Here is a 20,406-nt window from a genome sequence, read left to right as displayed (position 1 = left end):
TAAAGGGTTCATAACAGTTACAAGTAATTTATCTAAATGCTTTGTTGGTGCAACATTTAGGGTGTGTGTGGACTTCAGAGTAGTTTGTGGCTATAGTGTTTGTGCTTGGTTGAAAACTGAAAGGGTGTAAACAGCGCAACATGCTTCTAGAGAAAGAGAGCAAAAACTAGCACGCACTGGAAAAGTGTATGTGACACCAGTCATAAGTTTTAAAAGCATTTCAGAAAGTTTACTTCTGTCAAAACTTTATTGAGTTTCATTTTCAGTCTGTATAGTCCAAGGTGAAATTGCCCTTTAAAGTGTTGACATAACTATAACACGGGGAACACCTAAAAACTGGTCAAAGATCTGTATTCAACGCCAGTGGCCATGGCTCCTCTGGAGCAAAACAACAGAGCAGGGTGTGGCGTGTTCTTGAAGATTAGCCTGCTGTCTGAGATACACACGAGTGAGCGTATACGTGTGTGTTTGTGTTATGCAATTTCTCATTGCATGTAATACCTGCATGCAGAGTGCGTGACTATCCAGCTGAGCCATGATGCATCAACTCTGATTATCTCCACAGTAGGCATGTTACACACACACACGTCTAAGAGTTGTATCACCCCCCACTATGGTTAAATCGCATTTAAAGTGAATTTGCAATGCAAAAATGTATATCTGGCACACTCTGTGTCATTGCATTGTGATTTAAAATTGTGTCTAATTCATTCTTGACCCTTTCTGTTTGGATGCAGTGATGGCAACAGACATAATGAGCTCATCACGTGGCGTGGTCATTGGTCTGGAGACCCCCGCAGCTTGACCAATCGCGAGGTGATGTGGTAACGCTGGGGTTCTAACTTTCGTGTAGGTTGTGAAAGGCGGGCTTTAAGGCTTCAGGTGACGTCATAGCAGTCCCATAAGTGCTCCGGGATTGGTTGGATCGGTGAAGGTATAAAACACACATTTTGAAAGGGTGAAACGACACGGTTGCGTATTTTAACATTTATTTTGAAGGTTTACATAACCCGAGTTGAGTTCCGTCTAGAACCGGGTTGTTCGCTTTGCTGTCAGACTTTATAATTGCATGTAGCAAGTGAACCGTAACGCACAACCGTTCGCGTTAACTAACCTATTAATCGACACCTAAAAACGTCATCCAGCCAACTACAAGGGCTTTCTTGCGTGATAGTGGATTAGTGTGTAGTGTTAATATTCTCGATTTCGCCCACCTACTCCCTTCAAAAGAACCTCCCTTTTCTATTCTCATTGGCCGGTACAGTTTCAGGATCTCTCAGCTGTTTCTATTTTCCCATTACGCGATTCGCCGGAACGAGATGTCGATCAATAGGACTTTGACAGATGAGTCCACCCCCATCAACGTTGCCGCGTGTCCGATTGGCTACTGTACCCTTTTCTGAACGCTGATTGGTCGGAGGCATTAGTTGTCAAGGCTTAGGGCTTCATTCACCATTTTGCGTCTATAGTGTAGCCTAGAACCTAAACGGCCGGACTTTTTTCTCATTTGGGTGGCTTTGCGGAAGAAAAACAGCCTTTGCAAAACCAGCACCGGGGATTCCTTGGTTTCATCTGCTTAATTTTCGCCTCGACGCTATTTCGACGGCGCCGTACGTATTTACAGGGTGAGTTGAAACTAAGATTCGCTCAAATCTTTCGTCTGCAGCACTGCAGTGATCTGCCTTTATTTTTATGCTGTGTTTTCCCTAAACGACGCGGATCCTCTGAATCGTTTGCCACTGTTATATACAGTAAACCTTATTAGTTGTTTTTATTTCTGGATTGAATACAATTGAGAGCGGGCATTTTAACACACAAGGGGTGGGGTGCACTGTCAGCCTAAAAACTTTTTTCCTAAAAAATGTTTGCCTGACACCACATCTGCAGCTTCAATAAACTTATTGTCTCTGTTCGTTTGACTTTCGCGGACTGTCGTTTCTTAGATCCGAAGTTATTTGGAGCGAACAGCGGCGATTTTTTTTTGTTATTTTAACTTGGATATTTCCCTAAATGTGGCACACCCCCCCCCCTCCCTCCCTTCCTCCCTCCCACTGTCGGACCTTCTTTCTACGGGCCCGTTCTCTTCCTGTTGACGGGCTTGAAGAAACATTGTATCGTCTAAATGATACAAAATATCTCAATCGGTTACAATGTTGCGTCGCGGAATGAAGCCCGCGATCACGTCTTTGATGTTGTCACCGCGCAACGCGTACGTGCATATCTTTAAAACGCGTTTTAATAGAGGTCATCCTTGGTTATGACACTAAGTTATACTTATGCGAGTTAGATGATGTGTTTTTCCACATATTCATTCATATTATAGAGAGCGTCGACCTCGATTCAGGAGCCTGAGGGAGACGGGAAAGTGCTCTGCGGCCTTGTGTTATGGGGAAGGCCTGCGCCACTCGACTGTGTCGTAGGTGGTTGTAAGCGTAGAGTAGGGCACTACGACCAATAAAAGCGCTTGACACAGATACGGCAGTGTACTACTCAGCAAAAACTTTCGCAAGTCGACGACAGCAGCACCATTGTTGATAGCAAACAAGGCACTTTGTTTAAGGACGCGGTTTTAGGGCAAGCTGCTCCTGGGCTGTATTAGTTCATCAGGAGTGTCTTCGTTGCGCGTAAACACGTCCTGTGCTGTCCGGCAAGACGTAATAACATTAAGTTATTGAGTTAGATGTTTGAGCGTATGCAGTTGACAAACCAACAAAGAAGAGTTGTTGTCCAATATGCTTAAAACCAAACTTGACTCGCACCTCTATAAGCAGACATTAAGTCTTAGGTTTCAATAGAGTAGTTCTTACTGAAGTGTTTTATGAGATCATTTTCGTATTGGTGTGAATACACGGTATATCTTAGATTTGCATATTGCTTGCAAACTTGTGTTACAGTGCAAATGGCAGTGTGGTTAATGTGGTTTCTGCTCACGAGAATGTGGCAGTCTTGCAGTATGGACCCATAAGTTTCATCTTAATAGTTTATCAAATGAGGTCATGCATGTCCAGGCCTTTAGATATAATGTAGTAATAACTCGATGTTCCATAATTATCATTTAGTAAAACCCTTCGGTCATTTCATAGTCATAAACCATCTGTGTACATATTGAGATATTCAAACCTTAATTCGCATTTGAATGTACTTGATTATTTGTAATCCTGTGTTTCCAGAGCCAACCGAGTGTCTAGATATATTTATGCAAACCTCTGTGCTGATAACTGCATATTTGGGTGTTACAGAGTCCACATTGAACCCGGTTTGAATGGTAAATGAAAAGGATCTGTCTTGGTAGGAGGAAATAATGTTTAAGTAGCAATGCGATGGCATTGTACATTGATGTGTAGTAATGCTGTGACAGGAAATGAGGTCTGTAGGGGTGGATTGCCTCTGTAACAAATGCAAAAAGGTCATTTGAAAGAGCGAGCGAGTGAGTGAGACATAGTCACAGAAATACCACTGAACAAGGAATTCCCCCGCCTCCTCTGATCCAGCCAAGAAACCAAAGTGTGTGTGTGACTTGTCTGGGCAAGTGCTTTTCTTTGTGTTCAGTCTTTGTTAAAGCATGTAGTGTTATGTTGTATTACATCTATGTCGTACAGTATAATTTTGTATTTACACCAATGTGATTATATGCTAAACCATAAATGGCATCGTTATATTGAACGGTATGTGCTTTAATGCTTGAATGAGCATTGTACTGTATAACGATCCATCGGTATACTGATCCCTTCTTATGTTCTGTGTATCATTACAGGATCTAATTTAAGAAGGAAAGGACGAAGCAAGCAGGAAGCTACCGAAGGGAAAAAAGAAATAAGGGGCGGGATGCAAGAGAGAAACAGACTGGAAGATATTGATAGGCTAGGACACACCGGAGAACAAGAGGATTAAAGAATCTCCTAAAGCTCGAAAGAAATGAAGCCCATTAAAAAACAAGGAAGACGGTCACCCCCCTCCACTCGTGCCAAGGGAGTTAAGAGAAGGACAGCAGATTGTAGCCCACAAGAAGAGAAGCGAGACAACGAAGAAAAACCCCAAACTTCACCTACCTCTCCCAAGCGACATATCTCCTCAAATTCAGACTCATCGCAGGATGGGCCAGTGAGAAGCGGGTCTCCAGAAAAGGAGGGGGTCCAAAGTGACATTATTCTCAGTATAGCAGGGGATTGTGGGAAGGTGGAGGAGCGTCCTGGGAGCTCCAAATCTGGCGGAACCCAGAGCGACAGCAACAGTAGCACGGCCAGTGCCAGCAATAGCCCTTCATCTAATCGCAAGACTGCTACTTTTAAGGCCCGTGTGCCCAAGAAGAAGTACACCTCTGAGCACTATGCTGGAAACCATGGCAACGGCAGCACTCCCAGCACACCCCCACAAATCAGCAGCAGCAGCTCTCACAACGGTGCTGGTGCTAACCAGGACCCAGCTGTCGCTCTTGCACACGCAGACCCACACGGCCAAAGCCAGCCGGCTGAGGAGAGCATCGCCGGGTACTCGCACAACAGTGTAACTTTTCCTACAGGGAGAGCTGTGTGTGAGGGTGGAGATCAGGATGGGATAAGCGCATCCAGTCCGCAGCGTTGTTCCTCTACAGATACAGCAAGTGAGCACTCGGCTGAACTAGAAGTGACAGCATCAGGACCAGATCCTCACTCCAAATCCCATAAGCCACAAACACATAGCACTTCAACAGTCCTTGCCAAGGGTCTCAAGAATCAGAGAGTTCTGGCACGACAGAGCCCCAGATTAGGGGAGGGCTGGCCTCCCGATCGGGGCCGTAATATGTCTGGAGTGTTTCGTGCCGGCGTTGTGCGAAGAGTCAGCGAGGAACACGGGAGTGTAGAGGTGCAGCTAAACGGAGAGAAGACCATATGCAAGTATCCTTTTCGAGTGGCTACAGATTTTGTTGATTTAGTTTTGGATGCACCACCTCCTGGAATGGCTCCAGTGGCTATAGGCACACAAGTCTGCGTTCCCTTTGGAGGCGGCGATGAGGGCGGCGAGGGAGTTCGACAGTGGTACAGAGAAGGCATAGTCACTCAAGTTGATCAGCATCCTGCTGTGTCTTTCCCATACCGTGTCCAGCTTCGAGAAGATCTATCCGATGAGAGGAGAGAGGAAGATGGGAGGGGGATCAATGCCCAGGCGGTTTGGGTGGCACGGCAGAATCTCCGCCTTTTAGTTCCTCCATGGGACTTGGAACCCCCCCAGCAAGCTGAACCTGGGAGTGGCGGCAGGAGGGGGAGGGAAAGAGAATGGGAGGAAAGAGAGGAGATGGAGGTAGAGCAGGAGGTTTTTTGCTTGACCAGGCCCGCATTTGAAATTCAGACTTTTCAGCATCCTGTATCAGTACCTTTTACATCACCTCTTTCTTCATCCTCTGTTGTCAGCACTGCCATCACCCCTGTACTAAGTGTAGCTCCAAATAGGGACTGGGAACATAACCGAGAAAAGGATTATGAGAGAGACAGAGACTTGCAAAGGCACTTGGAGCGAGAAAGGGAAAGAGATAGAGAAAGAGAGAGGCACAAGCATCCCCCTCTTCATCCATCCACCCCAGAGGAAGACATGGAGGTCAGCCGTCTTAGCCAGCAAAGCAAAGCTCTCGAGCTTCCCTCTCAACATAGACCCATTCTTTCAAAACCAAGCTACCTCAGCACTCACCCTCACCTTTCTATGGTTAGAGGCACCCCAATTGCACCTCACCTGCCCCTCGCCCCTCATTCAAATCACCCCCCTGTGGTTTTGGGCCTGGATTCATCTTCAGGGGCGGCAGTTATCTCCTCCACACCTCAGCTGCCTCCCCTGCCTCCTACGTCTTCAAGAGGCTCTCTGGACAAGACCCCTAGCTCTAATTCACACAGTGCGTCAGGAGGGGGCGGGTCTGGGTCTTCCTCCTCTTCGTCACGTTCCCGCACGCCTCTTACGGCTGCTCAGCAGAGGTACAAGAAAGGTGATGTGGTGTGCACCCCTACAGGCATCCGTAAAAAGTTCAATGGCAAGCAGTGGCGCAGACTGTGTTCACGCGAGGGCTGCTCGAAAGAGTCCCAGAGGCGTGGCTACTGTTCCCGCCATCTCTCTATGCGCACCAAGGAGATGGAGGCTGGAGGTGGGGTTGGCAGAGACCGAAGCGGTGCCAGCAGCACAGGGACTATCACGCCTGACCTTCGCTTAGGTGGACGTACCAGCAGCGAGTACGACTGGGACGACAACTCGCGAGACGGCAGTGAAGCTAGCAGTCGTGGTGGGGACTCTCGGCCACGTCTGGTTATGGCCTCACTCATTCCACAAGAACTGTCACGCGATCTGGCCCGCTTTGACTTTGATGAGTGTGAGGCTGCTAGTATGCTGATGTCACTCAGTAGCTCACGCTCATGCACCCCCGTATCCAATCAGTCACCGTTCTCCCCAGCACCGTCCCCCTCCCCCTCTCCGCTGTTTGGATTCCGCCCAGCTAATTTCAGCCCTATTACTGCACCTCCATCTCTGACCCCTCGTCGCCCTCGCCACCTTAGTGGAACGAAGATTCCGGGCACCCCCAACGCAGAACGAGAGCGCCAGCTCTCCGGCATCGTGCCTACTTTTCAGACCAACCTGACGTTCACTGTGCCTATGAGCCCCAGTAAGCGTAAGCTTGATGCCCCACCACCCCCACTGCCTAGTGCTGACTATTCAAAATTTGATCCCCATGACCCTGTGCTTGGCCTCAATGTGGCAGGATTCAGAGTTCTGTCTCCCCAAAGCCAGCCTGCCACCCCTTCTTCTCTTTCATTCCCTCGACAGAGGAGTACCACAAGTCGGCCTACATCCTCTGCTGCCTCAACACCTCCCCCCATGCTAGTTTCCCCAACACCTCCCTCACCTCTGCCACAGGACCCTAGCTCACGGCGCATTGTTCCACTTCGCGATTCCCCCGTCATTGTTCGGAATCCAGATGTACCGTTGGCAAAGTTCAGCGATGGTCCCATGAGCCATAGAGGAAGCTCACGCTCAAGAGAGCACAGCCAGCCTCCTCACCTGTCTGTGGGACTCCAAGCCCCTGTGCCCATCAACGGCGCTGTCACCAACGGAGCTGTTCTGCTCCGGAATCCTCCACCCACCTTAGTCTTGGTGACCTCCTCCCAATCTTTAACACCTGTGGCTCCCGGACATCAAACTCACTCAAACTCCACCGCTTTGAATGTGTCTACCTCTGATACTGGTCCTGTCCTAGCAATATCTGGCTCGGGAGGGAAAGAGCAAGAAAGAAAGCCAGGTGGTCATGCAGATGCAGGTGGTGGTGCTTTGCCGCAGCCCATTGCTTGCCATCCTTCACCTACAGCCCTGTTGCCCCTCATCCTCCCAGCCGAGTCCCCTCATCCTGCTCCTCGCAAGGACATCATCATGGGACGACCTGGCACTGGTAAGAAGCCTAGAAAGTAATGCTAATTATACTGTTTAAAATGGGGATCACTTTAGAGTCATCTATTGTGTGTAAACTAGGCAAGAATGTTTTTATTTCATTCTGTGCTTTTGTACCGCACTTGAAGCAGATAGTTTTTTGGCAGAATATCTAAGATGCGATTGTCAAATAGGTAGCAAAGTAGATCCAGGTTTTCTCTCCTGGATTTCTTAGAAAATGACTCCCACGTGTGTCTCTCCAAGGAATTTTAGGACCAACACTTAAGACAAAGTGTTACCTTTGAGCAGAAAGGTTTCCTCTGGGTTAATTCGTGCAGTCTAGAATTTGCTCTTTTTTTTGTCTGGAGGACACAAGGACGCACTTTCTATTTTCTAGGGGGCTCCGCGTAATTGAGCTGAGAATTGGTATGCGGTTCAGTAGCAGGTGTGTCTGGGTGGGTCTAGTTAAGAATGTTTTGTGCGTTCATGGTCAGTGTTACTTTAAGCACTCGCAGCATGTCTGAAATGAAATGCAGGAACTTGTCCAGACATGCACAGCAAAAGGGGATTAGACCTCCCCAATTCTCACACACAGTTCACACTGGAATGTCAGATGCCCTGAACATGTTACATACTTCTCTGTGTTGCTAAATGCTTACTGATGCAGGAATACAAATGAAAGCTATTGGTTTTTAATAGTTCCTTCTTAAGAGAATATAGAAGACTGTAGGTTATCTGAAACAGTCATGTACTGTATATATGAAAGACTATTGTTTCTGCACACAGTCTGGACCAACGTTGAACCCCGCTCTGTACCAGTGTTTCCATGGCATTCATTGGTTCCTTTTTTGGAGACAAGCCAATCAAAAATGTCCACCCAGCCTACGGATGGCCAAACACTTCATCAGAGCAAAGGTAAACTCTAATAGAGGAGTTCAAGATTATGTGGCGACCAATATTTTTTGATTCATACAATATAGTGTATATACCGTAAAACAGATTCAGGAAGGTTTGTAGATATTTTAAATCAAATTACAGAACCACGATGTGGAGTTGCCCTTGTGACCGAGGGACGTACTGACCAACCAGCAACAGAGAGAGGTTCCCCATCTTGCCCTCCTCCTCCTGAAGATCCACCTATGGAGAGAGAAGGAGGCGACAGTGAGACAGAGAGTGATGCAGATGATCTGTAAGTATCCATGCAAACATGTTTAATAGTTAACTCGGGCTCTTATTTTGTCGAGCTTTTCTCTGCAATACTGTTTTTTGGACCCCGCCTAACTCTCGTTACTGTTTCAGATTTTTTCCAGGTGTAGCCCATGATCCGTCTCCATCCGCCGGTGCAAAGCGACGCACACAGTCTCTCAGTGCACTGCCCAAAGAAGGTGACAAGAAGGTAAGGTTTTTGCTTCTAACCAGGCATGGAATGCTAAAGTAACAAGTCGCGATTGTCTTTTTAATTTCTTTAAAACGTAAAATCATTCTTTCCATACCAGTCACGGCTACACGCTTTGCTTAGCTTTTTTGCTTTTGGTGATGACAGTCTTGCCTGTTAAGGTTAAAGTTTTCTGTATTCTGTACTATGTCAGTATTACGGTCTGTAATTGTTTTCTTCTCTTTGGTAAGTGATTACCGGTTATCTTCTTTTTTTGTTCACACCTACACACAGAGAGAAAAGGACCACATCAGAAGGCCGATGAACGCCTTTATGATCTTCAGTAAGCGTCACCGTGCGCTTGTGCATCAACGACACCCTAACCAGGACAACCGCACCGTCAGTAAAATTCTGGGCGAATGGTGGTACGCTCTGGGACCCAAAGAGAAGCAAAAGTATCATGACCTTGCCTTCCAGGTACACAGTGATCTGAAATATTGCATTAAATTTAAAACTATAATGCTAAAGTCATCTTAATCTTTTGATTAAATAAAAAAATGGAGATGGAGAATTGTCTATTCTGCAGTGGTTTGTAAGTAGAGTGCAGGGTGGTTGAATGGAGGTTGTAATACTGATTTGCAGTTTAAAAAAAAGAATGCATATAGTTTATTTTTTGCATTTAGATTTTCCAGCAAAATGCAATAGCTTCTTAAAAATAGACTTCTTGTTTACTCGTATAGTATCTGGTTCTTGCCATGAATGTAGCAGTAATAAATCATATTAAATAAATAAATAATGATCCAATTAATTATTGACTCAAAATTGAGCCACAACCAAAATGTTTTGTACTTATAAAGTCAACATCCATAATGTTCATAAGGCAAATCATGGTAGTGAATTGTGTTCCACTATTTATATATTTAATAAAAAAAATCGAACCCATCTCTCTTAAAGGTGAAAGAGGCACACTTCCGGGCCCACCCCGATTGGAAATGGTGCAACAAAGACAGGAGGAAGTCTCTGTCTGAGGGCCGGGGAACTCCAGGGGCCAAAGAAGCTCGTGAGCGCAGCATGTCTGAAAGCACAGGTCCGTGTGGGTGTTTATTGATATGTGTGGGTGTTTATTTATATGTTTGGGTGTTTGTTGGTCTTGGTGGTGTGTAAGAGAACCGACGGAAAATTAACCCAGTTCTCTCCTCAGAGGGCCATTCTGCATCTCAGGGGCCAGAACTGAAAGGAGCAGGCCCCAGCTGGACATCACCCCGGGCTGACGGGCACGCAGCGCAGCATCAGCGACCTCGCGCCTTTTCTCAAAGTGCCCTGGAGAGGACAGATGAAGATCGAGAGCTACAAGGTGCGGGTGTGTTTCAGCCCCGCCACCAGAGGCGGGCCAGTGAGGACGTGACCAGTGACGAAGAGCGTATGGTGATCTGTGAGGAAGAAGGGGATGATGATGTCATAGGTGAGTGAAATGACATCTACGGTGTATCAATGTGATCAGAATGCGACCAAAAGTTCGGGCTTTCTTGTGTATTTGTTGCTTGCGGTGCTTGCATCACTTTTGATTGATCATTCTTTTTCAACAAGCCCCAGTTGGGGAGAAGTTATTACTTTTGTATGTGATTGGACTTGCACTTGTGCCTAGTTTATAAAAATACACACACAGATTTACATGCAAGAAGGGACCTGATCTGAATAGCACGAAGGGTTTTTTACTAGTTACAATAAACCCTCACAAAGTAAACACCTACTTTCACCCGTTTCCATTCAATATCAGAATCCTGTTAAATAATTCCTACTGATGTGTAAAGGATAATGCTGCTATGTGTGGAATGTAAAATCCATCGGAAAATGATTATCTTTCTGTGATTTCTTTCTAAGATAAAACTTGTGCATTCCATTCTCATTCTCTCAGGCTTGACTTGACTGTTTAAGTTTGCTTTTCCCAAGAATTCCTTCTTTCAACTGAACACTCACACTTGGTATTAAGATAATGTTCAGGGCTCAACTGTAAGTGTATTTGAAATACTTTTCATAAAAACAGAAATTGTTTTGTATGTTTTTAATTAGTTTACATCTGGATTTTACCGATGGTGTCATCGGACGAACGCGCTTGGCCAAAAGTTAACTTCCGGTCTGTGTTTGGTTATAATGTAACAGTTTATTTTATATTCACATCAAATTTGTATTGTATTGTATTATAACTACTCAACAGTCATTGATTCTTTGCAGAGGTTTACGGAAGTTACATTTGGTCCACATAACGTTTATGTTGTCGCTGCTGAAAATGTCGTCTATACTGGTATTAGGAACTCATTGTCGGCCACCAATTCATAAATGCTTTCTGTAAATGCATGGCATACAAAACATTACTGATCGGTTTATAAACGTCAGCCTGTTTTTCAACGAATCCCCGATTTCGACCTCTGTCGCAGTGATAGAACAAACATCAAATAACATACATCACTAATAGCAGTATTTGTTCAGCAGCCAGATCTCTTTTTTAAAAGCCAGAATCTTTTCACTGCTCATCTCTCACCTCCATGAGTGTGAGATGTATAAGCTCAGATGTCTCAGTTTTAATGTGGTTTCTTCACAGAGGATTCGCTTACCGAGGGCTCTATAGACCTGAAGTGTAAAGAGAGAGTGACAGACAGCGATGACGACAACGACCATCCGGACGAGGCTGACTGCAAGGTAATGCTTTGCACACCACATGTCGACATGACACTCCTGTAGAAACTCAAAGCTTTTCTATATTTATTACGAAGGCTGTTGTTTTGAACATATTTTATTAAGAAGCAAGCTGTCTGAAATATTACCACATCCACCTGTGATATGCAGCGCAGAATAAAGATGCAGCGCTGTGTATTTTTTTTTCTCTGTGAAAGACCAAATGTTTCTCGTTGAAAAATATGCTTTGCATTAGACCAGAGCCGTTGAATTTGAGTTACGACACTCACATAGACCTCCATTGGAAGAATGGAATGCTGAAGAAACTCGTGTCATGGACCGTCCCATAGTTCCAAACATTGCACTGAAGCCCATTTATTTCAATGTCTACCAAATGCATTGGCTGTACTTTTGGTGAAAGAACTTCATGTTTTTACATTTTAACGAGTCAGCAGTTGAAATTAAATGTTAAAATTAAACCCAAAGACTGATCTTATTCATAGTACTCCCAACATAAAATGCTGCTATAAATGTAGTCAACATAGTAATCTGTGTACACAATGTGCTTATATTTAGCAAAATGTATGCAAATACAGTTGCTGTTGTCTGTCCCGCGAAAATCCATTTAAATAGGTTGAAAGCATGGATTTGTTTCGAACACGTGACCACACGGCAGCAAGGTCGAGTGTCGTAACGTTCATATTCAATGGCTTTTTCTGAAGACTAGCCTAAATTACCATAGCAACAGAAAAGATATTTGCTCTCAAATGAGTGTTTACAAATCTAGGCTTTTTTAACATCTTTATGTTTTTCTGGCAAGTAACCAGGGTATAGTCATAAGAGAGCCCAGTTATTTCATTTATATATGTTTGGTTTAGTTCAAAGCTGCAATCGATAAAACTTTCAGTTAAAAATAAACAAAATCAGTAAGATTATAATAATGACGTTGCTTGAGCAGTTGGGCACAAATTCGCAAGAAATGTCCTTTTGACATAATTTAAATCATGTAAAGAAAATGGCATGTTAGGAAAGTAACTGCAATGTCATATTTCAAACAGAGATGGCGATAGACTTGTAAAAGTTACTGATTGCAGGTTTAAACTCACGCTGGCTATTTTAACAGTCTTCAACTGTTCTTAGTTTACATGTTGTCATGCTCCATTAAGCTATCTTCTCTTTTCATTTTCCTTCTTTTATAGCGCACTTTCCACCCGGTCCATTCCTCTTTGCCGTTTTCTCCTTGTGAAGGAGAGAACACAAAGAAAAAAAAAAGAGGGATGGGGAGAGTGGAACAGGAGAATGGGGAGCTTAAGGAAGGCAGAGGCAGAGGAGAAGGAGGTGGACAGGTTCCTCCTCACCCAAATTCAGCCTCAATGGCTAGCCAAAATGCTACGATGCCTCACGGTGCGGGGATGTACAATGCTGGCACTGTACGGATGGCCCCTACCATAGTGACCAATGTCGTTCGTCCCATCACAAGCACCCCTATCCCCATCGCCAGCAAACCAGCTGATGGAGGCGTACCTGTCGGGACCTTGTCTCTCGATTGGAAATCCAAGCTACTGATTGGTGCTGGCGGGGCAGTGGGGGGTGGCTACCTACCCTCTTCTTCTCCTAAACCTAACAGCCAAGGAAGCTTAGTCACCGGGCTAGTCCTAGGAGGCACCTTCTCTAACCAATCCACCGTTCAGCTCATCACCCCGCCCCATCCTGCTCAATGTAATGGGACAGCGAGCAACAGCACCATACCCCTTCCCATAATTCATCCACAGTTCCTGTCTGCCGCCTCTATAACACCCGCTAGTGGCGGAAAACCTGTGACACAGGTGCAGTACATCCTTCCAACGCTGCCAACATCAGCCAATCCTAACAGCCCCTCCACCCTGCAGACGCAGCAGCCATCCAGTGTCCTTGCTTTGCCCGGTGCACCGCCCAATCACGCGACCCTAGCCAATGGGGTACACTCCGGGGCAGGCCAAGGAATACGATATGCCTCAGTCCCAGCAATGGGAGGAGGAAGCCCAGGTGGTGGAGGTAAGATGTGAGGCTGTGAGGCATCATTTGATTGTACGTAAATCGTGGGGAATTGTGTTTTTTTAAATGTAAATTTTCAAACATATTAGAAATGGTTGATTATGTTTGAAACATAATTTTTGTTTGCTTTGGCAAATATTTTGTACACATTTTCGACTAATGGACCATGCACACAATGTTGAGCAAATTGTATGAATTCTATTCTTGGCTTACACTATATCATTCTTTATGTTTGTGTGCAGTTCAAGCACAGTCCCCAGTCCTGCAGAACAAGATGCTGGTTCCCATGGCAACTGTCGGAGCAGGATCCACACCTCCGCAGCCAATTTCTCTGGTGGGCCCATCCCTTCCTGTTCAAAATGGGGCTCAACCAGGAAGTAAGGTAGATTGGCTTGTGTTACTAACACACCGCACAAACATTTAGTATTATTTGTATTCACCATAGATCAGATCACACCATTGATGTATAAATATATGCTTTACAGATGATTCAAATTGCACCGATGCCAGTGGTCCAAACAAATGTACATCCCGGAGGCTCAGTGCATACTGGTACCTCCTTCCCTGTCTCTATGGCAACCGCGACTGTGATGGCCTCTGGCCCCCCCCCTCCGCAGACGGTACTTTTGACACCACCACCTACGAGGTAAACTACTGCCCACCTTCAGTCTTCTAAGCTCTGAAATAAACCTTCTGGTGATCGCACTTGTTCTTGGTTTAGCATCCTTGATGGTCTTGAAACAACATCCTGTTTAACCAGTTTAGGGTTGAGAAAAGGGTGGGATTAGTCCAAAGGTTTGTTTAGGTGGTTGTACAATATTCTTATTAAAGGGGCCAAATTAAGATAGTTTTCAAGAGGTCCGCGAGTTTCTGACTCCTCCATAGACTGCAACATAACCAATACACGATGCATGCGTGTGGTGCTGACAGGCAGGTAGCTTTCCTGTAGCTCAGTGGTTAGAGCATGGCACTAGCAATGCCTAGGTTGTGGGTTCGATCCCAGGGGATTGCACATACTTAGAAACAAATGTATAGTATAATGAAATGTAAGTCACTTTGGATAAATGCGTAAATGTAAATGTCATGCAGTGCTGACCCGGATGCACTGTGAATGCATGAATATAAAAGTCAAGATGCTTTGCTTCCATCCATCAGGATCACATACGTCCAGTCATCTCCTGGAGTAGCCACACCTTTACCATTGGGATCTACACCTGCAGTCTCCTCCACCCAGCAGGCTCCATCCCCTGCGGGTCGACCTTTCTTGCAGTCTCCAGTGGCAACTCTTGGCTTTAATGCAATTGCCCCTGCTGGCCAGACTTTGGTGCAACCTATCGCAAGTATGATTGACACTCCTGTAAACCAGTAACGGTTTTATCTCATATCATTTTAATATTCAAATATTAATCTAATCTAATATTCTACCACAGGTCAGCCACCCCTCCTGGCTCCATGTCCGACCCCGAGCGCTCTGTCACAACCTGCACAAGCCTCGACACCCACCCGTCAGCTTGTAACTGCCATTTACCCAAATGGCAGTCTCGCCGGAGGGGTTGTGTCCGTAACAGCCGTGCCACACAACACCGCAAGTTCCACATCCACCCCAGTGACATCCTCATCACCTCAAATCAAAACCTGCTCAAACCTGACTGCGCAACTGCACAGGCAGGCAGATCCGCAGATGCAATCTCAGGTAAACATGCAGATGGAGGTTGAGAGAGGAGCAGAGTCGAAGAAAAAAGATGCACTGAGAGAACCCATAATGTCAAAGGATGGACATCAGACACCATCTAGTGGTGTGGAGGAAGCTGTGCAGCCCACCGGTACATCACACATAAATGCAGGTAATGGTAAGATGATTACGTTTATTTAACTTTTTGTAACTGGCAGTATGCTAACTGACAACTTCTATTCCAAAGGTCAACATTATGAACTGAAGGATAATGGAAAGAAAGGAAGCAAATCAGAGAGAGAGTACGGGATAAATGTTGAAGGGGTCTCGTCTCAAACAGAGAGAGCTGCGAGAGCAACGGATGGAGAGACAGAGACTCCATCTGAAAACAACAACAAGGAGGTGAGATTTGTTTTTATCTCATTTTTACCCCTTCGCAACATTTAGTGGTTCTCATCAGTCTGGTTTGTTTCACTTTCAGACAGGACTGAGGGATTCCTGTGCTCTGGACCCTCCACCACCTCCTGTGCAGACTGACGCCCCTTCGACTAAAAAGACCAAGTTCCGCCCACCTCCACTTAAAAACACCACTGATGCTGCTGACAGGTGAACTTAAATATTTAATTTTAAGAAGAACTTATGATATAAACAAATTTTTTTTTCAAATCAGACATATATAGATATATAGAAAAACAGATTATACATGCAGATGTTTTTTTGATTATGTAGACAGACTACTGACTACATTTGTGTGCACCATCTTTCTGGAAGAGAAAGCCTATATAAACTGCATTCTTTCTCAGGGTGTTATTCAGCCCCTCTTTTGAAGAGCGTCTTGCTGAGTTGCCGGAGTTTAAACCAGAAGATGTCCTGCCCTCTCCAAATCTACAGAGCCTTGCAACTTCACCTAGAGCCATTCTGGACAGCTACCGGAGAAAGAGAAGAAACTCCACAGGTCAGATTGTTGAACAGACAACTGTTCTTAAGATTCTAAACAATACAATAAAACGTATGAGTTCACACGATGGATGATGAAACGTGAAAAAATTGTTGTACATTGAAGTAGGGATCTGAACCTTTGAGGGGCCGGAATGTTTTAGAAACGCGTAGATGGGTTCATTTCACTTGTGCCACTAACCAACATCTTGGTGACTACCAAAAATATCAAAACAAATGCAGCCCCCTCGTATTTCCTTCTGAAAATCTCAAAATCACAGCTTCTTCTTTTATTTTCTTAGATCTAGACTCCACCGATGACCCCAGTTCACCGAGGAGGAAGAGTCGCCGTCTGTCCAGCTGCAGCTCAGAGCCCAACACGCCCAAGAGTGCTGCCAAGTGTGAAGGAGACATCTTTACCTTTGATAGGACCGGTTAGCCTATTATTATTATTAATAATCAACATTTATTCATCAAGCTGATGCTTTTATTTAAAGCTACTATGACATTTAGCGGTTAGACGATATGGTTACACAAAGTCAAGAAAAATGTGTATTAACACTGTAAATCAGTACATCAGAATAAAAAAATCTGGAACAGTTTGGATGATCATCCAAGAACGTTTGGGTAATTTCTTGTTTCTCATTGTTTGTTTTCTTCTTTTCTGTTCATCAGTTGGAGAGTCGGAACATATTCTGGAGGAGTTGGACCGCGTGCCACCCTCGTCTCTGCGTCGCATGCTGGACCAGCGGCGAGCGCTCGTAATGCAGCTGTTTCAGGACCATGGCTTCTTTCCCTCAGGTAAGAACCCATCTGAATTATCTCATCAGTGACTTGATGATCACTGTCATGCCAATTTTGATTAGGGAATATATATAATGTCATGTCATGCAAAGGAATAAATGCGCTTACATTTTATTTATCTGCTGCTTTGATCCGAGCATTTTTCTCTATTATCAAACAATAAGCACAGTGCACAAAACTACGTCATGATATGTAATAATCTGATTGTTTTTCTGTTGTAGCTCAAGCCACAGCTGCCTTTCAAACTCGCTACTCGGACACTTTTCCCAACAAGCTGTGCCTGCAGCTGAAGATCCGCGAGGTACGGCAGAAGATTATGCAGACCGCCGGCAGTTCGGAAGTCATGGGCATGGCCAGCAGCTTTGACTCCGCCTCCACCCCTGGACCATCTAATTCAGCGCCCAGGGAGAATTCCGAGCCGGAAGAAAGGGGGAGGACTTCGGAAGAGCCAAAGAAAGACGCAGGCGATCTGATGGAAACGAGATGAAGAACGACGGAGAAGATAAACGGAGTGGAAAGACGAACGATGAATGTAGGGGCGGACGATGGAAATGCGTTAAACCATTTCCCCTGCCGTTACACAGCTCTCGTGGATGTGGATTTAGCTTAATTTCCGGCTTGTTGCTATTCGGGTTCACTTCGTCGATGTTTGTTGTAATATGCACACACATGCTCACAGGCACACACTTTATGCAATCAACACAGAAACGTCATTTTCACACCTTAACAAGTTGTGCAAAAACGCACTCGTTTTCATATGCCACTCGCCACTTAGGCAGTCATTTGTCCGCCTTGGCGTTAGAGGACTTTCTGTCAGAATTTTCGAGCCCTTCAATGCTGCACCACAGGCAGCACCAAACCAGCCTGTCTGCACATGCTCAATAAGCCCCCGCCGGGCAAACTCGGGGCTAGCACAGATTCTTTTTATCGAACGGACTGAATGTTTTAATGAATAGAAGCTATCTTAGACTGTTTGAGGTACCGGTAACTTTCAATCCAAAATGGGGAGGGGGGGAAATGCGTTTGCACTTTTATTTGTGAGAGACTGAGATGGAAAGCAATAGACGGGGAGGAGCAGGGTCTTCGTGTGAATATTACGCCCCCCGTCACGGGGTACATGCATTTGTTGTTACTGTTCTTCAGCGTGGGCTGTTAATTTAAAAACAGGTTTTTTTCCCAGACGCAACAAACTCGATGCTCGTAATCACCTAGACCAGCGGAGCAGAAAACAGAGGCTACGGCGACCGCCAATATCACATAACACAGTACATTTAAACGGAAAAAGGAACACGTCACCCTCAGAAGTATGAAAAGAAGATGTAAAGGAATAGAGACACTACCCCTCTTTCAATCAACTCGTAATTATGCTTTGTCGTTTTGTTGTTGTGTCGTAATGGTGGAATTGACTGATATATTTTTTTGTATTAGCTTGCACCTCTCCTCTTACTCTAGTAATGTTTTCAGCATGGACTAATCCAGCTATCTAAGTGTTGGAGCAAATAAGTCATAAAAAAGACTCTGTTTTAGCTGAAGCTCCTCTTCTCTGGCCTCAAGTTTAGGTTTTTCCCTGTACACTGTATATAACCGTAACGGCTGGGGAGGGGGGATAGGGTGGGCACAAAGCTCTCTCTGTTCATTTCCTCTGTTCCTTCGTTCTTTTTTATATTTCAATCAGGTGTTTGCACAATATGTGGTCCTAGACCATGGTTTAAATCAGGAAAGTATTTGTTTTTAGATATTTAAAAACTAACCTACAACTTGTTCTATTGTGTTTGATTCTCCCCCTTTCGTATCCCCCTTATTTTTTCACGTCCTTGAACTTTTAACTGAAGTGTTGATGGAAAGCGCCACTTTAAGCGCTGGTCTGGAGTCAGAGTACGCTTTGCAGTCTGGCACGACTTCGGGATTACGCAAGGGACGGCTGACCCGAGACCAGCGCTGCGGCGGCATTTCTCAGGATCTCCTCTTTCTCGCTCTGCCTCTTCTTTCATTGGTGCAATAGGACATGTGGGTGGGCAATTTTTATTGAAGTAGATGAGTCACCTGTTAGTGCCATAGATTTTCACTGTACAAGATGTAATAAAATGATATATGTATTGAAAAGAGAGGGGGGGGGGGTAAAGAAATATAATACCTTTTAGAAGTGAGTCTTGAGAGAGAATCCAAACTGAACAAAACAAAAATAAAAAAAGGAAAAGGAAAACGAAAATGGATAAAAAAAATTAACCTAGCACTTTTTCGCGTCTGGTTTTGATGAAAGAGAAGGAGTAATGAGTATAAAATGCTACTCTGTCTTCACTTGAATGTGTGACAATATAAATGTATAAATATATCTATATATTTCTATATGTCCATGATATACAGATGTCTGTGTGTGTGCGAGCGCACAGGCGTATACATGTCTTGCACCTTAACAAAACCCGTTCCCAAGCAAAAGCGTTTTATATATTTCCAGAAATAATGCAGGGGCACTACTTCAAAAGACTGTTAGCATATGCCTGTTAACTGGTGGCTACCGGAAAGATGGACTGTATTGAAAGGCATATATAACCATTCAACTCGATTCTTATTTTCGGCACTTCTTTTGTCCTTCCCTGACATCAGACATGCTTGCACACACACAAACATACCTGCACATGTATGCGTGTACAACTTATGATTGTGTATTCAATAAACTGTCTTTACTTTGGAGGAGTTTTAGAACGAGATGGGCGAGTGTAAACTCATCAGCAGGCATGTTGACCATGTGCAATATTTCTAAACAAGAGATTATTGAAAAAGATTAAAGACCTAACACAATTTCTGGTTGTTGTGCAGTTCTTTGCTGACTGATAAAACTTTTTTTCTAGTTAAGCTGATGTATTTGATAAACATTTGATCTTCATGTAATATCACTGTGATCAGTTATGTTTTTATAAACGTTCAAAGCATTATACTCTTCTATGTGTATACAGGTAAAACCAAAAATCTACATGTTAAATATATTTATATTTTCACATCATAAGGTAATGCTTTTGACAGGTGCTTTTATCCAATGTGACTTTCAGTGCATTCAATGTATACATTTTATCAGTATATGATTATATATATATATATATATATATATATATATATATATATATATATATATTACTAATATTTATAAAACAAATAGCATAAGAGAGATGTATCTTTATTGTTAGATTTTTCTACATTTGATGACGCATATGACATTTCTTTGTCTACTATATATATACTTTATTACATATACTATACTACTGTAGCTTATATATTTATATATATATATACACACAGTAAGGTCCACAAATATTTGGACAGAAACACATTTATTGTCATTTTAGCTATGTTTCAAAATGTTATCGATATGTAATGTATTTTATAATGGGTATTGTCTTGAAGTGCACACTCTCAGCTTTATTTAGAGTGTATTGACATCCAGATTATCTGAAGGCTTTAGGTATTACACTTCTTTAAAAAGACGCTCCACCCTTTTTCAAGGGACCAAAAGTAATTGGACCGTGGAATCAAAGGCGGT

At 44.1% G+C, this 20,406-nt stretch overlaps 1 protein-coding gene across 4 annotated transcripts; it reads left to right on the top strand.

The window, feature by feature from the left end:
• The first annotated feature begins 1,488 nt into the window (after window positions 1–1,488).
• cica (capicua transcriptional repressor a) lies at window positions 1,489–19,672 on the top strand. Of its 4 annotated transcripts, none has more exons than XM_079485621.1 (20): window positions 1,489–1,625; window positions 3,755–7,399; window positions 8,164–8,292; window positions 8,416–8,566; window positions 8,677–8,773; window positions 9,047–9,229; window positions 9,707–9,839; window positions 9,954–10,214; window positions 11,352–11,449; window positions 12,625–13,459; window positions 13,702–13,841; window positions 13,945–14,105; window positions 14,615–14,799; window positions 14,890–15,303; window positions 15,379–15,533; window positions 15,613–15,737; window positions 15,935–16,086; window positions 16,370–16,501; window positions 16,743–16,868; window positions 17,093–19,672. In XM_079485621.1, exons 2-20 carry the CDS (start codon window positions 3,916–3,918, stop codon window positions 17,356–17,358), a joined length of 7,227 nt encoding a protein of 2,408 aa, XP_079341747.1. In that variant the 5' UTR covers window positions 1,489–1,625; window positions 3,755–3,915; the 3' UTR covers window positions 17,359–19,672. The 4 variants fall into 4 exon arrangements, with proteins under 4 accessions (XP_079341747.1, XP_079341744.1, XP_079341746.1 ...); XM_079485618.1 differs by having other exon boundaries at window positions 8,395–8,566; XM_079485620.1 differs by lacking the exon at window positions 1,489–1,625 and adding an exon at window positions 2,076–3,506 and having other exon boundaries at window positions 8,395–8,566.
• The last annotated feature ends 734 nt before the right edge of the window (window positions 19,673–20,406 follow it).

This window comes from Barbatula barbatula, assembly GCF_947034865.1.
Source record: "Barbatula barbatula genome assembly, chromosome: 21".
Taxonomy (NCBI): domain Eukaryota; kingdom Metazoa; phylum Chordata; class Actinopteri; order Cypriniformes; family Nemacheilidae; genus Barbatula; species Barbatula barbatula.
The sequence above is the reverse complement of the archived record's forward strand: the minus strand, read 5'-3'. Positions and strand labels throughout refer to the sequence as shown.